At 37.5% G+C, this 18622-nt stretch overlaps 1 protein-coding gene across 1 annotated transcript in view; it reads right to left on the bottom strand.

The window, feature by feature from the left end:
• The window catches only part of HECTD2 (HECT domain E3 ubiquitin protein ligase 2), a 46547-nt gene extending 32128 nt beyond the window's left edge, over window positions 1-14419 (bottom strand). The window contains exons 1-3 of the mRNA XM_026670779.2: window positions 13874-14419; window positions 5348-5477; window positions 1143-1278 (exon numbers count right to left, since the gene is read on the bottom strand). Coding sequence (XP_026526564.1) covers window positions 1143-1278; window positions 5348-5477; window positions 13874-14143 — 536 coding nt within the window. The 5' untranslated portion in view covers window positions 14144-14419. The remainder of the gene's footprint in view (window positions 1-1142; window positions 1279-5347; window positions 5478-13873) is intronic.
• Between the last annotated feature and the right edge of the window lie 4203 nt (window positions 14420-18622).

Raw genomic sequence — 18622 nt, 5'->3', positions numbered from 1 at the left:
CCACCAATAGGAAGGCCCAGCATGTTTTCTAGGCATAAAATCAATTAAGCCCCTCCCCCAAATTTAGGCCTAGTTTAAAACATGCAAAATAGGGGGAAGGGTGGGGGGACTTGCCATTTGGAGTGCCGTTGGAGCTACCACCGCCGCTTGGAGTGCCGTTGGAGCTGCTGCCGCCGTTTGGAGCTGCCTCTGCCGTTTGGAGCCGCGCCGCCGTTTGGAGCTGCCTCTGCCGCTTGAGCCGCCGCCGCCGCTTGGAGTGCCGCCGTCACGCGTTTGGAGCTGCCGCTCCGTGTTTGGAGCTGCCGCCGTGTTTGGAGTGGCAGTGGTGCTTCAAACAGCGGTAGTGCTCCAAACGCGAAAGCGGCAGCTTCAAATGGCGGCGGCGGCTCCAAACGGCAGAGGCAGCTCCAAACGGCAGAGGCAGCTCCAACGGCGGCGGCAGCTCCAACGGCATTCCAAACGGCAGCGGAATGGGCAGAAGGGAAAGCAACAGAGGCAGGTGCCAAAGGTCTTGGGTCTGCAGCAAAGGTGTTTGGTGGGAGTAGGGAGCTCTCGCGCGCCAGACCCGTAGGCGGCTGGTGGCGAGGCCGGGCGCCTAGATGAGGAGAAAGGGGAAATTCCCCGAAAAGACCCCCAGCCTTTTTCGGGCTCAAAAAAAGGCCCACCGTATATAAATAAATAGTTCTACTAGGCAGCATTCTGTATTGGTGAATCCTTATTTTGAGTTTCTGGGCACTTGTTTTTATAAAAGATTCAGAGGAAACAAAACAGATGCAGAAGTTAAGAAGAATAAGAAGAAATGTCTCATGAGAAGAAATTAAGGGAACTAGACATGTTTATCCTTGAGAAAAAATGACTTTTCAACACCTTTCTTCAGCACAAGCCTATATGAATATGTACAGTATTTTAAAAAAAACCCTCTAGGCCTAAGTGAAAAAGTAAGCACTGGTTTAGTCAGAAATTTTACATAATATTTTTAAATTACTACAGTAATTACAGAAATTACTACAGTAATTTCTGCAATAATTGGTCTATTACTCACAAAGTCCTCACCAAGTAAAATAACAATAATTACCTTAAGCAGACCATACACTGATAAGTTGAACTTAGTTGCATATCAAATATGTAGCAACACTGCTTACCAAAACTCTTTCATAGTTTTTGTTTGGGTGAGACAGGAGGGTTCCAATGGGATTGAAACTTTCATTTCTACTGGAAGTATATCCACTGAGGTACGCTGCTTTTGCCTAACACCAAGGCCAAGTGACTGTTCTTTTGCTAATTTAAAAATAAGAGAAAAATGAAACAAACAAAAAAAATCAGTATTACAATGCTCAGGTAAATAGCACATGAAAATGGCTATCCAAAATAATGCAACCTTGAGTAAATATTATTAAATTTTTACTTCTGATCCTGGAAAGATACTTAAGAGAGGATGTTGCTTCCAATCCTAGCCTCTAAGCTGCCTCTTAATTCTTTTTCATTCCAGAACTTCCCTGAAATGCATTTAGAACTCTGCTGAGGAAGAAAACCAGCATCTTTACATAATAAACAGTTCACATAAACATATATTCTCAGTTAAAAAGCCATTATAAGAATAATACCATTTATTTAAAATAATATATTCACAAATGATCTTATAAATGTTCTAATAATTTTATTGGCATTGCAGAAAGGATAACTTCTTACATAAAGAAGACAATATAATTTAGAATTCAGTTGTCTGGAAATCTAATTGAACTATTTATACGTAAGTAAGAACTAAATGAGAGGAATAATATGCAACCACCCCCCAATTTTAAACTAGTCATAATTCCTTATAGAATTCAAAGTCAGGAAAATTTAATTTCTGTAGAATTTGAGATCAAGCTGAACTCAGTTTTGATCATGTCATTCTTTTCAAGGAATAAAATTAAAAGTTCTTCAAATTCAGGTATCATATGGAATACACACTTCAGATTCTAAACATTATAAAACAAAATGCTTTAGGAAATAGCTCAAGAGAAATACAAGAGTTGCAAATGAATGCCAAATCTGATTTAATGATCACATAAATACAGATTGCTCAACTAACAAATATGTGAACACAATGATCAAACTGTATTTCAATATAACTGCAGAATTCCACCCTGGAATTAATATATTTTTGACCTAAAAGTGGAATGAGTGCAATTTCTTACTAACACCAAATACTTTTGTTTGTTTATTCATGTCAAAAGCATCACAATTAAAAAAAGGCATACTATATGACGTAACATTTAAAATATAATCCTATAGTCCTCATGAAAGGAGCCTCTCGGAAGAATGTGTGCTGTTACCATATTCTGGCACCGCCTGGACAGCAGGTTATAGGTAGCTAATTTGGTTTACTTTATTGTCATTGTACCTTGTACAATGAAATTAAATGCTATCTTCAGTGTACATCATACTTAAGAAAACTATAAAAATAAAACAAAAACATTCTTCACATTCTATATAATTGAATTGAAAACCACTGATACTGCATTAATATTACACTATACAGTAGAATTCAATATAGTTACTGCTCTGGGATAGAAGCTGCTTTTCAGCCTGTTTGTCCTTGTTTTTATTGTCCTGTACCGTCTGCCAGATGGTAATAGTTCAAAAAATGGGTTCCCAGGATGAGATCGATCTTTGAGAATGTTTTGAACTTTCTTAAGGCAGCGGGAGCTATAAAGCTCTTCCAAAGAGGGGAGAGGGCAACCAATGATCCTCTGGGCAATGATGTTAACCCTCTGGAGTGCTTTCCTATCTGCCACTGTGCAATTGGCAAACCATACAGAGGTGCATTAAGTTAAAATACTCTCTATAGTGCAGTGGTAGGTTACCAGAACTTTTTCATTCAGTTATTATTTCCTGAGAAGTCTCAGGTAATATAATCTCTGCTGGGCCCTTTTACCAGTGCTGCAATGTGAGTGCCCCAGGTCAGGACCTCTTTTAGAACAACACCCAGAAACTTAAACTGATCACTTGCTCCATTGAGTCTCCATTGATAAGCAAGGGCTGGATGTCTGATCTATTCCTTCTATAGCCCATTATAAGCTCTTTGGTCTTATTGGTGTTAAGGACCAAATTATTGTCTCCACACCTTGAAAGCAACAGGTCCACCTCATTTCCATAGGCAGACTCATCTACCCACCCACCCCGAGATAAGTTCCACCAATGTTGTATCATCTGCAAATTTAATAATAGTATTACTGGTGTGAGTGGGAATGGAGTCATGCACATAAAGAGGATAGAGTAAGGGACTCAACACGCAACCCTGTGGTATACCAGTGTTAAGAATAAGGGCTGAAGAGATATGATCACCTCATTTGACCCTCTGAGAGCAGCCAGATGGGAAATCCATAATCCAAAGGCAGATGGAATAAGAAAGCCCAAGGTCCATAAATTTAGACACTAGTCTATGTGGAAGAATTGTGTTAAATGCAGAACTAAAATCTAGAAAAAGCATCCTCACATAGCCCTCCCGCTGTTCCAGATGAGTCAGAGCAGTGTGAAGAGTGATGGCTATATTGTCCTCCTTTCAGCCCAGAAGCATCCATAGCGTAGTGAGGTGTACATTTCCATCTGTGACACCCAAGAATGAGCAAACCATAGAACCACATTTTAAATATACAATTTGGTTGTTAAAAGTATTATTAGCTCCAATAATTCCAGAAAATGAAATTACAAGATGGCAAGTGCTAGACTGGGATCAAACACATATTTCTCTCCAAGCTAGTTACTAAATTTTCAGTTGTAAGGTATGGCTCTGAATTTCTAGACTCCTTTGTACTGTTAACTGAAAGACTGCAAAAAGTTGGAGATGGGTTAAGAAGTTAGGAAAAAATAAATATTTGTATATATACAATGTAAAAACCCATTATAGCAAAGTAGAGTCTGTACAGGTAATCCTTGATTCATAGCTACAATGGACAGTAATTTCTGTCATAAGATGTAGTGGTTATAATTTGAGTCAAACCCAATTTTAAATTGTTAAGCAAATCCAGATTCCCCAATGTGCATTCTTTTCCTGAAATCAACAAAAAAGGCTGGAAATCATCATCACATCACCGTAGGATGCTGCAACAGGTCATACATGCAAGTCAGTTGCCAGATGCCTGAATTATGATCATGTGATCATGGGGATGATGTGATGGCCATAAATGTGAGTACATGCCAGAAGTCACTTTTTCCAAGGACATCATAACTTTGAATGTTATAAATGGTCATAAATCGAGGACTACCTGTAGCTGCCAACTCTGATTATTTGATTTCTATACATTACTGACAAAAACAGCTAAGGTACCTGGAAAACTGGTAAAATGCAAGATGATTGAAGGACAGCTTTCTTTAAAAAACAGATTTTGTGTAGTGAAAACTCATTTTTTTCTAATTCTCTTTATAAATAGGAAAATTGTATGTTTAATTCCAGCCCTTAACTTTGTGATAAGTTCATATATATTTAAATTACTTGTAACTTGTAATAAACGTTAAGACTCTTTTTTCTCCTACATCTCTCAAGAGATTCTGAGATAACTCATTTTATTATAAGTGCATGGTCCTGACAGAGGCAATTTGGATGTTCAACCTCAAATATAGAATTCCGATCATTTTTATTCTGTAGTTAAACATAGGCATCCATATGGATGAAACATGTTTCACAATGTCATGATGCAACTCTGCTCTTTCATACTTGCTTTGATTATTACATTTTGCTTCACACATTTAGCCTGTTCAGCTAAAGTTCCTATTTAATAAAATGTTAAATCCTTTAAATGAGGGTATGTGAAGGATAAGAATCAGAAACCACTTTGTAAAAGGGCCAAAAATAACAAAATATAAAATACTATAAAGTTCCAATATTTTGCATATTCTCATGATTGCTTATTCATTCATAATTCTTCTGTTTATAAAGACAGATTCAACTCCAGTTATTCTTATATGTAACTTTAAAAAGTCTTTCCTAAACACACTAACTATTATGAAATCTTTTTTGCAATCAAAGTTTTATAAAACCCTTGGAAGAACAAATACTGTTTGAAAACATAATTAAGCTGGTGGCAGGTTACTGTTATTACTATTCATTAACATGTGCAAACTGAACACTATGTGTGTTAAAATTCATTCCAGTTACTGCACCCTACAATCCCTACTGAGCTGTTATAACTACTTACTAGAAGATTGTTTCTTACTGTGCTGTATCATGTTAATACTTCACACAAAGAGAGTTCTACAAAAGTACTGAAAGCATTGTCATAACACAAATAAAAAGAACATCTTCAAATGTCAAGTACCCCCTTCAGCTAGAAATGACTAAAAATTAAATCTTTTATTTTCTCACCATTTTTTATATCAGTAATAACTAATTGTTCAGGTGAATTTTCATTTACAGAATCTTCCTTCTTTTGGCTGATGGTTGAAATGAAACTGCTGAAAGGAGAAATATCATTTTTGTGTCCTCTCTCCATTCCCTGAAATTAGGAAAAATAAACAAAGTGCTTGACAATGAACTTTGACAGGGTTCCAGTTCATAGAACATTACTTTTCTTATTAGCAACGCAGTGGCAATGGTTTAGAAAAAAGGAACACATTAAAAACTTCCATATTTAAAAGTAGTACAACTTGGAATGCAATACAGAAAAAAAAAATCTATATTTCATTGATGAATGAAAATTCAAGTGTAAGTCAGTGCTACATATTTAATGTTGATTGATTTCAGAATGAATGTGGAGCCAGGGCTGTGTTGTTACTTGACATAAATCCAAAACTAGAATGCAAGATGAAGGTTGTTTTAATGTGAGATGGGGTGGAGAGGAGACTAATTTTAATTCTATTACTGTAAGAAATAAATGTAAGCTGCTAGGAGACCTCCTCGATTGGAGTGGCATATAAATTCCACTGAATGAAATAATGAATGATGGAAAGGCAGAATAACACGCTACCTGTCAAAAAGATATATACATTTTTAGACAAGTTTTTCAGAATTTCTCATATAATCGTGATAGGAAAAATAATGGAAAGACAGTTGTAATAGGTTGCTCTGTCTGCAGCCTTTTGAATAGATGTTAAAACTGTGAAGGATGAACAGAAAGCTATATGAATATACATTACTATTTTCACACACATTCTAACATCCATCAATACATTTATCCAATTTTCCAGTTGTCTCATTTCCCGTACCATGTTCTGTTTCTTTACAGAATATTCATATGGATTCCATCATATGAATAGTCTTCAACTTCAACCTAAATTTGTTTAGTGACCATTCAAAATTACAATGGCATTGAAAAAAGTGGCTTATGATCATTTTTCTCATTTATGACTGTTGCAGCAACCCCATGGTCATGTGATCCAAATTCAGATGCTTGGCAACTGACTCATATTTATGATGGTTGCAGTATCCTGGAGTCATATGGTCACCTTTTGCAACCTTCTGATAAGCAAAGTCAATCCATTCTTCCCATTTTCCTTCCTAATTCCCAATCTTGGTAAGCAGTATGCCTAATCTTCTATCTTTTATTCCTGTCAATGAGGTGTGTGTGTGTGTTGGAGTTAAGGAAATTGATAGATGGTAGTTGTATTCAAATTGCAAGGGCAAAGGATTTCTGGGCATGGTAAACAGATGCTATATTAAAAAAAAGGAAAACAGTGACAGGAAAATTCCTCTAAGCATATTTCCAAGCATACTGTATTTGACACAATTCACTTACTCACAGTCTAGCTTTGTTGTGTGTCATATTCTTTTGTTGCAAAATATAGAAAATTGTGGAGACTTAAGTAATCTAGAAAGTAGGGAATATATTTTTTGCACCAATTTGTATGACATTTGGCAGTCTTTATCAGATTATGGTATTCAAATTATCCCTCACTCTCTTTGATACTTTCTGAGCTGGAAATCTAATTGTAAGGCTCTTTATATAGCCCCACTCCAAGTATGGGGGCGGGGGGGGGGGACTTTTAAAGCTTTTTCAGAGATGGATAAAATTGAAACAATTCAGACACATATTAATATTTCCAAGTTGCAACAGTTAGTTTTATTTGTTAAGAGTCATACCAGTCTTTCCTTTAGGAGCTTAAGGCAATTTACTTTACTTTATTTATCTCCCTCTACTTTACTGACAACAATGTTCTTCTGATGTAGGATTGTGATATTGGATTGAGAATAACTGGCCCAAAGTCACTAAGCAGGCTTCTGTGGCTGAGGATGGCTTGAACCTGGGTCTACCTGTGCTAGTTTAGTACTTTAACCAGTATGCCACAGGCTCTTTTCTCTGTTCATGGCTGTTGTTTTTTTTCTCATGAAAAAGCTCTTTTCTGCCTCATATTATAATAAAAATTTTGTTATGGACAATTAAAAATAAAAAGCAATAATTTTTGGAAAGACAAAATTTCAATTATTAGTCCCTTTACCCTTCCAGAGAATGGATGGCTGCAGACCAAATCAAATCAGATTTCCATGGAGGACTGTAGACAATGGTGGGATTAATATATTTTTTTACTACCGGTTCTGTGGGTGTGGCTTAGTGGGCATGGTGTGGCTTGATGGGTGTAGCAGGGGAAGGTTACTGCAAAATCCACATTCCCTCCTCACCTTTACCTGCTTTCCAGCTCCGTTCTCCTGTGCAGAGCAACCAAGGAAGACCCAGCCGATCAGCTGGGACTCGGGAGGCAGAGAATAGATGGGGGCAGGGCCAGTCAGAGGTGGGATTTGCCAGTTCTCTGAACTACTCAAAATTTCCACTACTAGTTCTCCAGAACTGGTCAGAACCTGCTGAATACCACCTCTGAATGTAGATCTGTCTTCAAAGAGAATGTAGTGGCTTTTGTATCCATATTTATTTATAGGTTATGAAATAGAAGTAAAAGGTTGCCTTACATTTTCTCCCCTCTCCAAAATTAAATTTTAAATGAACATTTTCAACTTTGAAATAATTTTAGATACACTTCAGTTACCAGCTATTGACTGCACAAATCCAGATGACTACTAGATTGCTGCCAAGACTATACAAGATTGTCTGGGGTTTTGATCTGGTAATGCTAAAGTTCATGTATCAAGAAAATGTGAAAATGTAGCAGTAAGCTATCTGAAGGCTCGATATGCCAGAAAAAAATATGTGAATATTCCCAAAAGACTCCACAATAAATGTTGTTTTTGAATAAAAAAAAACCCAACTACATGTCATGTGCTAAAAATGTAAATTTCTTCAAAAAGCTCTAGAGGAGTCCATAATGCTCTGTCTGAGTACTGTTATTTCAGCCTTCACTCTAAAGGGGAAAAAATGACAGAAGCTAAAGTGTGGGAGAGGAGGGTGGAGTAATTATGAATGAACAATATATTTTTAATACTAAATGCTGTTCAGATTCTATAAGCAGCTTGAATGGGAACTAAAATTGTAGTAGTAGAGACAAAAGCAGAAAGGTACCAATTTTGAATGTGCAGTAACACCTTGAAACCACCTCAGTTATAATCTAATTAGCACAACAGTCCACACTTTTTCTGTGCTCCCCTACAAGCCTACAGGTAGTCCTTGACTTACGATTGGTCACAGTGACCATTTGAAGTTATGATGAATCTCTCCTGGGCTACTTATTACACAGTTCTGAAGTTCCAAAGGCCGTTCCCCCCCAATGGTCACATAATCACATGTTAAACTCTTGGCAATGGTCCTGCATTTATAGTTGTTTGCAGCATCTAGCATTTACCACGTTTTACAACATTTCTGCAGAGAACTTTTTGCAGTTTTTGGCAAAAATGACTCATAGTGAACAATGGACTTGCTTTATGACTACTATGTTTTTTTTAATCCCAGAAGGTCATTATTATTACCATGGTGTTCACTTAATGACTGCCACAAAAAAGGCTGTAAAATCAGATCAGTCATGGGGTGACCCCCTTTGTGACTGGGATGACTTACAACCATAATGGCCATTGAGGACTACATGTATCATACTTGTTTGAATTAGTACTCCCACTTACAGAATGCCAAAGTAGTGGAGTTAATATTTTTTCATTTTTAGAATTTTAAAAATTATTTGAAGTAAATGAGATGCAATACTTCCTTTTTCTATATTTATTTAATGTTTTATAAGCATTGACGCTTATTACCAAAATATCATTGTGTTCTTGAATCTCCATCTGTTCCTCTCCCTAGATAAGCTGAAGCATTTATTTAACATGGTTGTAATTTTTACACATTTTATGGTTTTTGCTTTTGATAATTCTACTCAAACCATTCAAGAAAATAAATTTAGTATGGATGAGTATTTCAATAGACTTCTCTTACAATTGATGTGTCATATCTCCTGATGTTACGAATTCATTTCTGAGCATTTTCTAAAGAAGTGAATACTGACTTCAGTTTTATGTATTTTATATATGATTTGCAAAATGAAAAGCAGTATAAAAATTGAAATATGCAGTAAATCAAATTGATGGCATTTAAATAAGAAGACTGCTCAATACAGGTAGTCCTTGACTTACAACTACAATTAGAGCCAGATCTTCTATCACTAAGCAATTGTTAAGCCATCACATCTGATTTTACTATAATTTTTACTCTGGTCATTAAGTGAATTCAGCTTTCCCCACTGACTTTACTTGTCAGAAGACAGCTGGGAAAATCAGGAATTGTAACCACATCACCACAGGATGCTGCAACTGGTGTAAATGAGAACACAAATTGTTATTATGTGGCTCTGGAGGTGGTGCAATTTGTAAATTTGAGCACAGATCATAAGTTTTTCAACGCTGTCATAACTTTGAATCAGCAGTAAACGAATGATTGTTATCAAATATACACTATTAGTTTCTGTGCTGATATTGGTAAAATACTATTTTCATCTAAATAAAGCAGAGAATGGGCTCACAGAAGAAATTATTCCCTACCTTTCCGTTTTTACTATTGGAGAGAAGGTCAATCTGGAATCTTTCATATGTGCAAAAATGTCAGGATAGGATTGAAGATGTTGCATTGCTACTATTACCATTATCATTGTCATGGTTATTTCTATTATTCTGATCAGTCTGGACTTATTCTTCCCATCACCTCTACTAGGTGCACTCTGCCATACTATTTAACTAGAACAGTCCTGTCAAAACTATTAATTGCATTCTTATCAAAAGTCATGTAGCCATTTCTCTGCTGTGGTGAAGAGAAAAATAAACAATTTCTGTTTGCTAATTTATTACCTTGCCTCACCAATAGGTACCTTTCCCTTCAAAATTAAGATTCTTTAAATTAAATTATCTGGCTTTCTTAGTGAAAACAGAGCTGACTGATTCTTCATAATGTTAATGATGGAACAATACTACCAGCTTTGATGGGATCCCTTTCTTTCACAATTTTTCATACTGGATGTCTTTAAATTCTCTGCTGGACCGCTGAATTAACAGTAGTTTAGAATAAACCAATAAACCTCCCATTGCAGTCTCTTAGATGTGGCCTGTAGTTTACTAACCAGAAAGTGTTCTAATCAAATGTGCTTGTGTAGTGATAAGCATCTGAAACTGTTGAAATCCCATGATATTGAAGCAAATACCGTAAAAGAAATTCCATATATGTAATTCTGCATCTGTTTCAACTATATCAATAGTGACTACCAAAAGAATATGGAAAAATACATAATGTAGTGTAACAAATTTCTCACATGAACTGGACTTGATGTATTTTCAAAACTGGCCTTTAGAATTTTACATTTGACCACATTCAAAGAACGTTCTTTTTTACATGTATTCTAGGTTTATTGGTTTATATTAGTCTCTGATATTTGATTTTGATACTGGAATTTGGAATGGTGCATTAACTTTGTCACTGAAATAGTTATAAGTCAACTGTATTATCTTGACATGAATTATGCTTTAATGTTATTTAAAGTTTTAACAAGAAAGATAAGCCTAATATAAAGTAATATAAAATAAGAAAATAAAGACAGAAATCAGAAAAATCTATACTTTTGTCTACATTTTTAAATTCAGGGATTTTTTAAACACAGTATACCGGTAATTGATTCGGTGTTAATTAGAAATATTAGTTCTTCTGAGGATGTTCAGTATTTGATGAAATAATAACTAGTGATTTTTTTCTTGTGCTGCCTTTCCAGACAGCAAACTGTTTTTCTGAGAGAAAACTTTAAAGTAGAAAGCAGCTCACAAACAAATCCAGAAAAAAGGAAGATAGTTGTTTTAAACATTCAACCTCATACATGAACTAATTCAGCCATTAAAATATGAAGTTTTTTTCCCTTTTATTTCTGTGCTAGTTAGAACTGGCAAATAGTTTGCAAATACATGTTCAAAATGCCTTTCTACCTTCCATCTGTTGTAAAGAAACTACTTGTTCTTAGTAATATAGCACCATATTAAGCTACTGATAATTGAAGACTTTTTTCCATTATGCTATGCTTGTAATATTCAGTACAATGAATTGAATATGAGTGACTATGACACTGTTAGTGAAGATCTCTACTTCAAATCATTTCATGTTCTTAAGTATTTTTTAATAATTTAACATTGGATATAGGATGAATGCTTTCCCCCACTATAGTATGAGTGTTTTTTCCACTGTGGAGTACGTGACAGTACTAAAGGAACAAGTCTAATATATATAATAGTATTGAATACATAGGCTTCTATTCCCTTTCTGCCTCTGTTGTATACCATACTCAAAACAGTGTAAATGTCCAATGGTTCATAACTAATAAAGATTTATGGATTACCAGTTTAATTCATAAGTAAACAGTTCTAATTATTCATTTCTTTTGTAAAAGTTACTCTTAAAATCTAATTATAAAAATACATCTTATTTAAATTAATCTGAAGGAGCTAATATAGCTGACAAATTAAAATTATATGTTAAGATTAAGTCTAGCAACTAAATTATTTTAAATTACAGATGTATACCATATGTGTAACTATTTTGTCCTGATATGATGTGTTCAAAGTACAACTTGCGCCTAGATTCATCAGTTATAAGGAAACTCCTGTCTTGTTTCTTACTATAATTCTTACTATAATTCTTAATTTTATTAACCATTTTTTTTGTTATGGGTGAAATATAGCTTTTGAAAGGTAGCACAGATGCTTGATGTCAAAGAAGCAGTTGTGGAGATGAAACGAAGTAACCTGGAATTCTATTCCTATTCAAAATAAGACTACAATGGCTTGTTGATATTTTCCAAGCAAAAATACCACTGCAAGCAGGAAAAATACACTTCTAAATCCAAGCCTCTGTGAGCAGCAGACACTTATTATACTGAGATACTACTGAGCAGTTGGAATATTTCTCAGAATAAATTAGATGGAAGTGGAAATAGGCAGGACCTAACAAAGCATCCCTCCAATTTTCTATTTCTGCTGTAGCTGTAACTAGGCAGCTTTTGTAAGAAAGGAGGTAACTGGGCAAGAGACTAGTTGATTTGGAGAAATTATTTTTAAAAATGCAGGTATTTTTAAATGTATATATTTGCTGATTTGTATTCTTGGCTTTTTTCCTAGTAATTCAGCAAAAAAGTCAGAAATGGAAATTGTTTTCTGTAGTTTCAAATATAACAGTACTTTGGTACTGTTATTCCTCATATCTTCAGCTGAACTGTTTTGTCTCTAAACGACCCTTAAGGGATCATCCAGTACATGAGTTTATTGAGAAGAGGGGGAGGTGGCTGGAAATCAGAACAAGTGACTATGGTGGAAAATAACAGCCTATGTTCAACTTTTTTTAGAGCAGTAATAATTCCCCTGCTGTTTTTCATGACAGGCATGCATCTTCCCATGGGAAGTAAACAAATATACTATCAGACTAATACATGATGCAACATACAGTAGTTCTAGAAGATAGTTTCCTTCTTGCGTAACCTTCTTCCCTCTGCATTAAAACAACAAAAAGCAAGTTCAGAAAGGTCACCAATTTGTTAATGGGCTAGCTTAATTTTGAAGGAAGGAATGTGGAATATTATAAACTTAACACCATCATATTAGGGAACTATCACTAGTCTGGTACTCTCCATGGTGACTGGCAGATGATAGTTCTCAACTCACAAATCTGGAAGACACCAGATTGCACAAGAAGACCTAAATTATAAGTTATTTATACAAATATTTGTTTTGTAGCAGTCTTCTATGTTTGGTACTATGAACTAATTTAGATAAACTTGCGGAATTGGGTTACATTTGTTTGTTGGAGATGTGATGGGAATCATTATGTGCTCTGCACCAGGAATAAATGGGGTCCCTATTAAATTTAATATCCAAGACTTATTTAGCAGTTTTGATGACAACTAGGTTTTTGAAGTTGTTCCTGCAAACTTACTTCCCGCTCCAATCCTTCTAGATAACTTTTCCCTGATATTTATCCATAGGAGAAAAAAAAATAATGAATAAGAAAAATCCAAATAAATATCACAAAAGAGGTACTCAAGCTAGCCTAATCCACAACCTTTTTTTAAAAAAATTGAGTTTGCTTTGCTCCCTCTGCTTAGATGGAATACTTAGTTTCTAATGACAGCTGAAGGGACTGGAAAACTAAGGCAAGAGACCAGGAGATCCAAATCTAAGGAAAGACTGAATTCTCTGCCAAGCAAAAGACCCAACTTGGCCCCATTCGCTTGTCAGAAAAAAACCAAAAACACAATTTCTCTCCCCGTATTATGGCCACTTTATGGGTGAATATGTTATCATACTCGATTCATGGTAAGGGTTAATAAACATGCTTTTAGTTTCAATCCCCCAAACCCCAATTGCCCTTAAACAGGGTTAAAAAAAACAACACCCCATCAAATAATGCATTTATGCATGCAGTCCCCTTGGGACAGGGCGGCATCTCCGAAAGAGGGAAGCCTCCTACGCCGGTCCCTACTTGGAGCCGATCCTTACCCCAGAAGCCGACCTCGGTTCAGGCAGGTGAGGAAGCAGTTCCTCGCCTTCTCCCACGCCGAGTTTCCTTTCTTCTTCCTCCTCCTCCTCCGCAGCTGCCATCCCTTCTTCCGGTGGCTGGGATCCCTTCTCCTCCGCCGGAGGGGGATCCACGCTTTCCTGTTTTACGTCGCAACCCAGCATGGGGCGTTTGTCGACGACCGCAGGCAGGAGATCCGAACCGGCGGCGGCGGCGGCGACAAGGGCAGGCGGCGGGTTGGGCAGCGCCATGGCTCCCTCCAAGTCCTCGTTTCTTTCCCTCTCGGTCTCTTCTCTTCTCCTTTCCCGTCAGCCGGCTCTGGGGCTGCCTGCCATCCTCTCCTCGCCCCGGCTCCGCTCTGCCCAGCTCGCCTCCGCCTCCCTCGCCCGCGGTTACCTCAGGCAACCTTCCGCGCTCGCCCGGAGGCGGCGGCGGCGGCGGCGGCCACTGGAGCAGGGTTTTAACGCCCCCTCCCTTATCTTATCCTTCTCTCCTCACCCCTCCCGCCAAAAACAAAAAAAAAACACCCTTGTCTTATCCTTCTCCCCCCCGCTCCCGCCAAAAAAAAGGGAACTCCAATCTGCGCGTGCCGCTTCTTCCCTGTCCCGCCAAAAGCGCCCGAGAGGAGCAACGCTACTCCGTCCCAACCGCTCTAAGGCGAGCGCCGCGGAGATTCCCTCAGCGCCTCGCTCTCTCTCTCTCTCTCTCCTCCGCAGTTTAAAGAGGGCCTGACTAACTGGATCGGATCGGGTTTTTTTTTTTGTTTTCGCGCGTTGCTCCAAGCAGCCCCGCGCTGGTCCAAACAGCAAAGGGAGAGGCGAGACGTGGCAGCAGCGGCGGCGGCGGCGAGCGACTGCCGCCCTCCCTCATCGCTTCCCCGCCGGGCTGTCAGGAAGGAGGACCCGTCAGTCGAATTGCCAGACTGCGGCGGTTCCTCTCGCCCGCGACCTCCTTCCGTCCGCACTTCCCCCACCCTTTCCCGCTTCACCAGGCTTCCCAAACCCAGCCCGCCATGTTGTTCTGGGAGGCAAGCCTGCCTACTTGGAAGGGTCGGGTGTGTGGGAGAAAGAGTCTCTCGCCCCCGGTTACGAAAACTCCGTATTGTCGGGGAGGCTTCCCGAGTAAGAGCGAGAGAAGGGAGTTCTCATTACGTAACTGCCGCAATTCAGAGAATTTTTTTTAAAATTATTATTATTTTGAATAGCACTGTTTGACGTCACGCATAGCGAAGGCGGACGACAGGTTGCTAGTTCGAGCGGGGAGGATGCGCGGTTCCTTAGCAGGGTGAAGCCTAAAGGTCGCCGGTTGTCCTTCTGCCTTTCTCTTCGTCTTTCTTTCTCCTCTCCCTTTAGGTTTTAGTAGGGACCTGTTTTGGCTTTGCGTGCACGAGGGCTGCGAAAATCCGGACGGCCACTAGATGACTGCAACGAATTTAGAAGAGTTTTGTGCATGGCTTTGCGGTCTCCTGGATGATCCCCTTCGGATCTGATTCTGACCGTCCCATTGAACATGGTTTATTGGAGAGGTCCCGGTTTTTTTTAAGGCTACCGAATGTACTTTTATTATTTTTATCTCTATCTATCTATCTATCTATCTATCTATCTATCTATCTATCTATCTATCTATCTATCTATCTATCTATCTATAGATATAGATATAGATATAGATATAGATATAGATATAGATATAGATATAGATATATCTTTTGAGGCCTCTTATGAAAGTATATAAATATTTTAATTGGGTTTTATGGGGTTCACTTTTTACAAAACGGAAGACGCTTAAAATGGCAAATACTGTGTAGCACGTTTTAAATGTTAGCACATCTTTAACTGTTACCAAATGCCTTCCTTTTCGTAAGGGAATGCAAGTTGAAAACTGCAGTTTCACCTCAAATCCAATAGCTGCGCTGTGCAGTTAATAGAAGTAAACTTTTATTTTCTTAATAACTTAGACTTTTTACGCTATAAAGATTTTTAAAAAATCAAGATAAGAGAAAGAAAAAAGTTAAGAAAAAGGTTAAGGAAGAATGAAGCCAAAAGTGCAGAAAGAAGTAAAAATATAAAGAAAATATTTCCAGTTTCCTGTTACAAGTTGTACGCATACATTTAAATTGACTTCTTTTTCTAAGATTACAACATTGCTTTTTTTTCTATTTACTATTTTCTAATCATCAAAGTCATTTATCAAATTCACTCAGCCTCAAAGCAACATATGTGGCTTCTGTTGAATATTAATCTTGAAGTTCTTCTGAATTAAATCCCAAAGGTGCTTTTTAAAGAGGCAACTGGACTTTATGGTTTTTTCTTTGAAGGCATTTTGCTTCTTAACTAAGAAGCTTCTTCAGCTCTGACTGAATGGGGGGGGATGGAAAAAGTACTGTTACATTTTGTAACAGTGCTTTGTAAACCAATACAGAGTAGGTTACATTCCTCACCATCCAATCAGAGCTGAAGAAGCTTCTTGGATATGAAGCAAAACATCTTCAAAGTAAAACCAGAAAGTCCAGTTGCCTCTTGAAAAAGCACCTTTGAGACAACCATGACCTGGATGACTGAGAATCACATTGTTATAATCCTAAATAGAACTTTTATAAAGTTATGTATTGTTATTTCCCCCAGGAAAAATTGCCTAGGGCATAAAGATACTTTGAATTTCAAAGCCGACACCAGTTAGCATGAAACAACTGAAAGAAGCCATACAAGATCTGAAACTATATAATTAGGTAGCCCATAGATTGGACATCATTGTATCATCATAATCACTTCAAATGTAAACAAGTCCTTTGACACCCAAAGCGGTAAAAGAGGAAGGAATACTGGGAACAAGAGGGAACCTTTTGTGTTTGGTGGATATGTATGAAAGTTAAAACATTTTGGATTTAAATACATATTTTAATTCAGAAGTGTCTATGGAGAATTTCATTCTTTCATCCAAATATCTCCCATTGTTCCATTTGTACATTACAATCAAAATTTCAGCCCATTTTATCATACATAAAAAATTTATACATTTTAGCAATAATGTGTACATCGTTTGTACATAGTTCTGTTTCAAATCCATTTTACAATATTCAAGATAAAGTCCTTTTATCTACTTGAAATCTTTCTAATGTATATAATAAAATCATTGACATGTATATGAAATAAAATCTCATTTTTATTTTGAAATCTCAGAAAATTTCAGTGTCACCATAAATTAACCATTTATATTATCGTTTCTATAATATGTTTTTGTGAATAAGAAAACCTATAAGAAAAAGGTCTTCAGTAAAAAAATATTGCAGTAAAAAGCACAGTGAAAACTTATTTAAAATGCCTCTGTTATATAATGCTGGATATCTGTAAGACTTGCTCTCATTCTGCTCATATCAAGTTAGGGTGGCAAAGAACATTCCAGATTAAATGAAAACTGTCCAGATAGATAAACTGTTAGTCATTTCAACCCCAAAAAAGCATGAATAACTTTTGGATATAATTAGAAATTACAGATTTCACATTTTTTAGTTCAGAACAAAGCATCCCATGTTCCAGACTTTTGCACTAACAGGGGACAAAATGGAATGTTTTGTTTCAGTTATTTTAAGCACTGGTGCTTCATGAAGTAGGTAGTTTTCTACCTACTTTTTCAGAGGATCTTTGGTTTTGAGATCTTGGCTAGCATCTTTGCAAGTTGTAGACATCTGTTCCATATTTACACAATAGTTCAGCTTCTGTTCTTGCCAGGACAATACACTATAGTTCAAGAAGCTTGTTTTGGTTCCAGCTGTTACCATGGAACATTTAAGTTCCACAGAAACACAATTAGGGGAATCTGCAGCAATAGTCATTGGCTTCAGAATGATGATTATTACCAAACAATAGAAAATAAAAGTAAAAGAGTCCCTATGGATTTTATTCCACTAGTCATTGACGACTATAGCTGGGGTGAGTTTCTACTGGTTCTGTCCACCTCTGTAGAACCGGTAGCTCTGAAGAGCAGCTCACCCACCCACCCGGGCTCTTACCTGATCTTTATTTCCTGATTTTTTTCAACTTCAGCTGCCGTGCGAGGCACAGCTGCAGTTAAAAAAGCAGGAAAAAAGGGCTTTTTGAAAGGCTGCTTCTCTGCACGCAGCATGCTGATGACAATTTATAGACGCACGCTGGCAGCGTGCAGGGAAGCACATCATAAATCACCCAACCTCGTAAATGACCAAACTGGTAGTTAACCTTGTCGGATCCCACCCCTGGACTATAGGGTGCTCATCTCTGTTTCAAGGTCATTGAGCCACCCTACAAAGACATTTCTACCAACCTGTGGGCAGCATGACATGGATCACTGTTACCTTCCCACCAAAGTGGTACCTATTTATCTACTTGCATTTTCGTGCTTTCAAACTGCTAGGTTGGCAGGAGCTGGGCTGAAGACAGGAGCTCACCCTGTCATATGGTGCTCAGGTCTCAAACCTGGGCTGCCGGCTTTCCAGCTTAACTGCTGAGCCGCCGCGCTGAGCAGACAATAGAAGCCATGTGCCTTTTTACATGCATGCACTGCATGTGACACATTAAAAAGAAGCAGGGCTTTGATTACCAAGTTGTATCTGTTATTTTGAAGTCAGTGATCATCATTGCCACTGCCAGTACCAGAAGTTCTGATGGATTATATATTTACACGGTCTTAGTATGGCCACACTTGGAATATTGCGTCCAGTTTTGATCACCACAATATAGAAAAGATATTGAGACTTT

Source organism: Notechis scutatus, chromosome 4 (genome assembly GCF_049901735.1).
Source record: "Notechis scutatus isolate UNSWTSFEM ecotype Mainland chromosome 4, rNotScu1.2, whole genome shotgun sequence".
In the NCBI taxonomy this organism is placed as follows: Eukaryota; Metazoa; Chordata; class Lepidosauria; order Squamata; family Elapidae; genus Notechis; species Notechis scutatus.
This window is presented reverse-complemented; position numbering and strand designations above follow the sequence as displayed.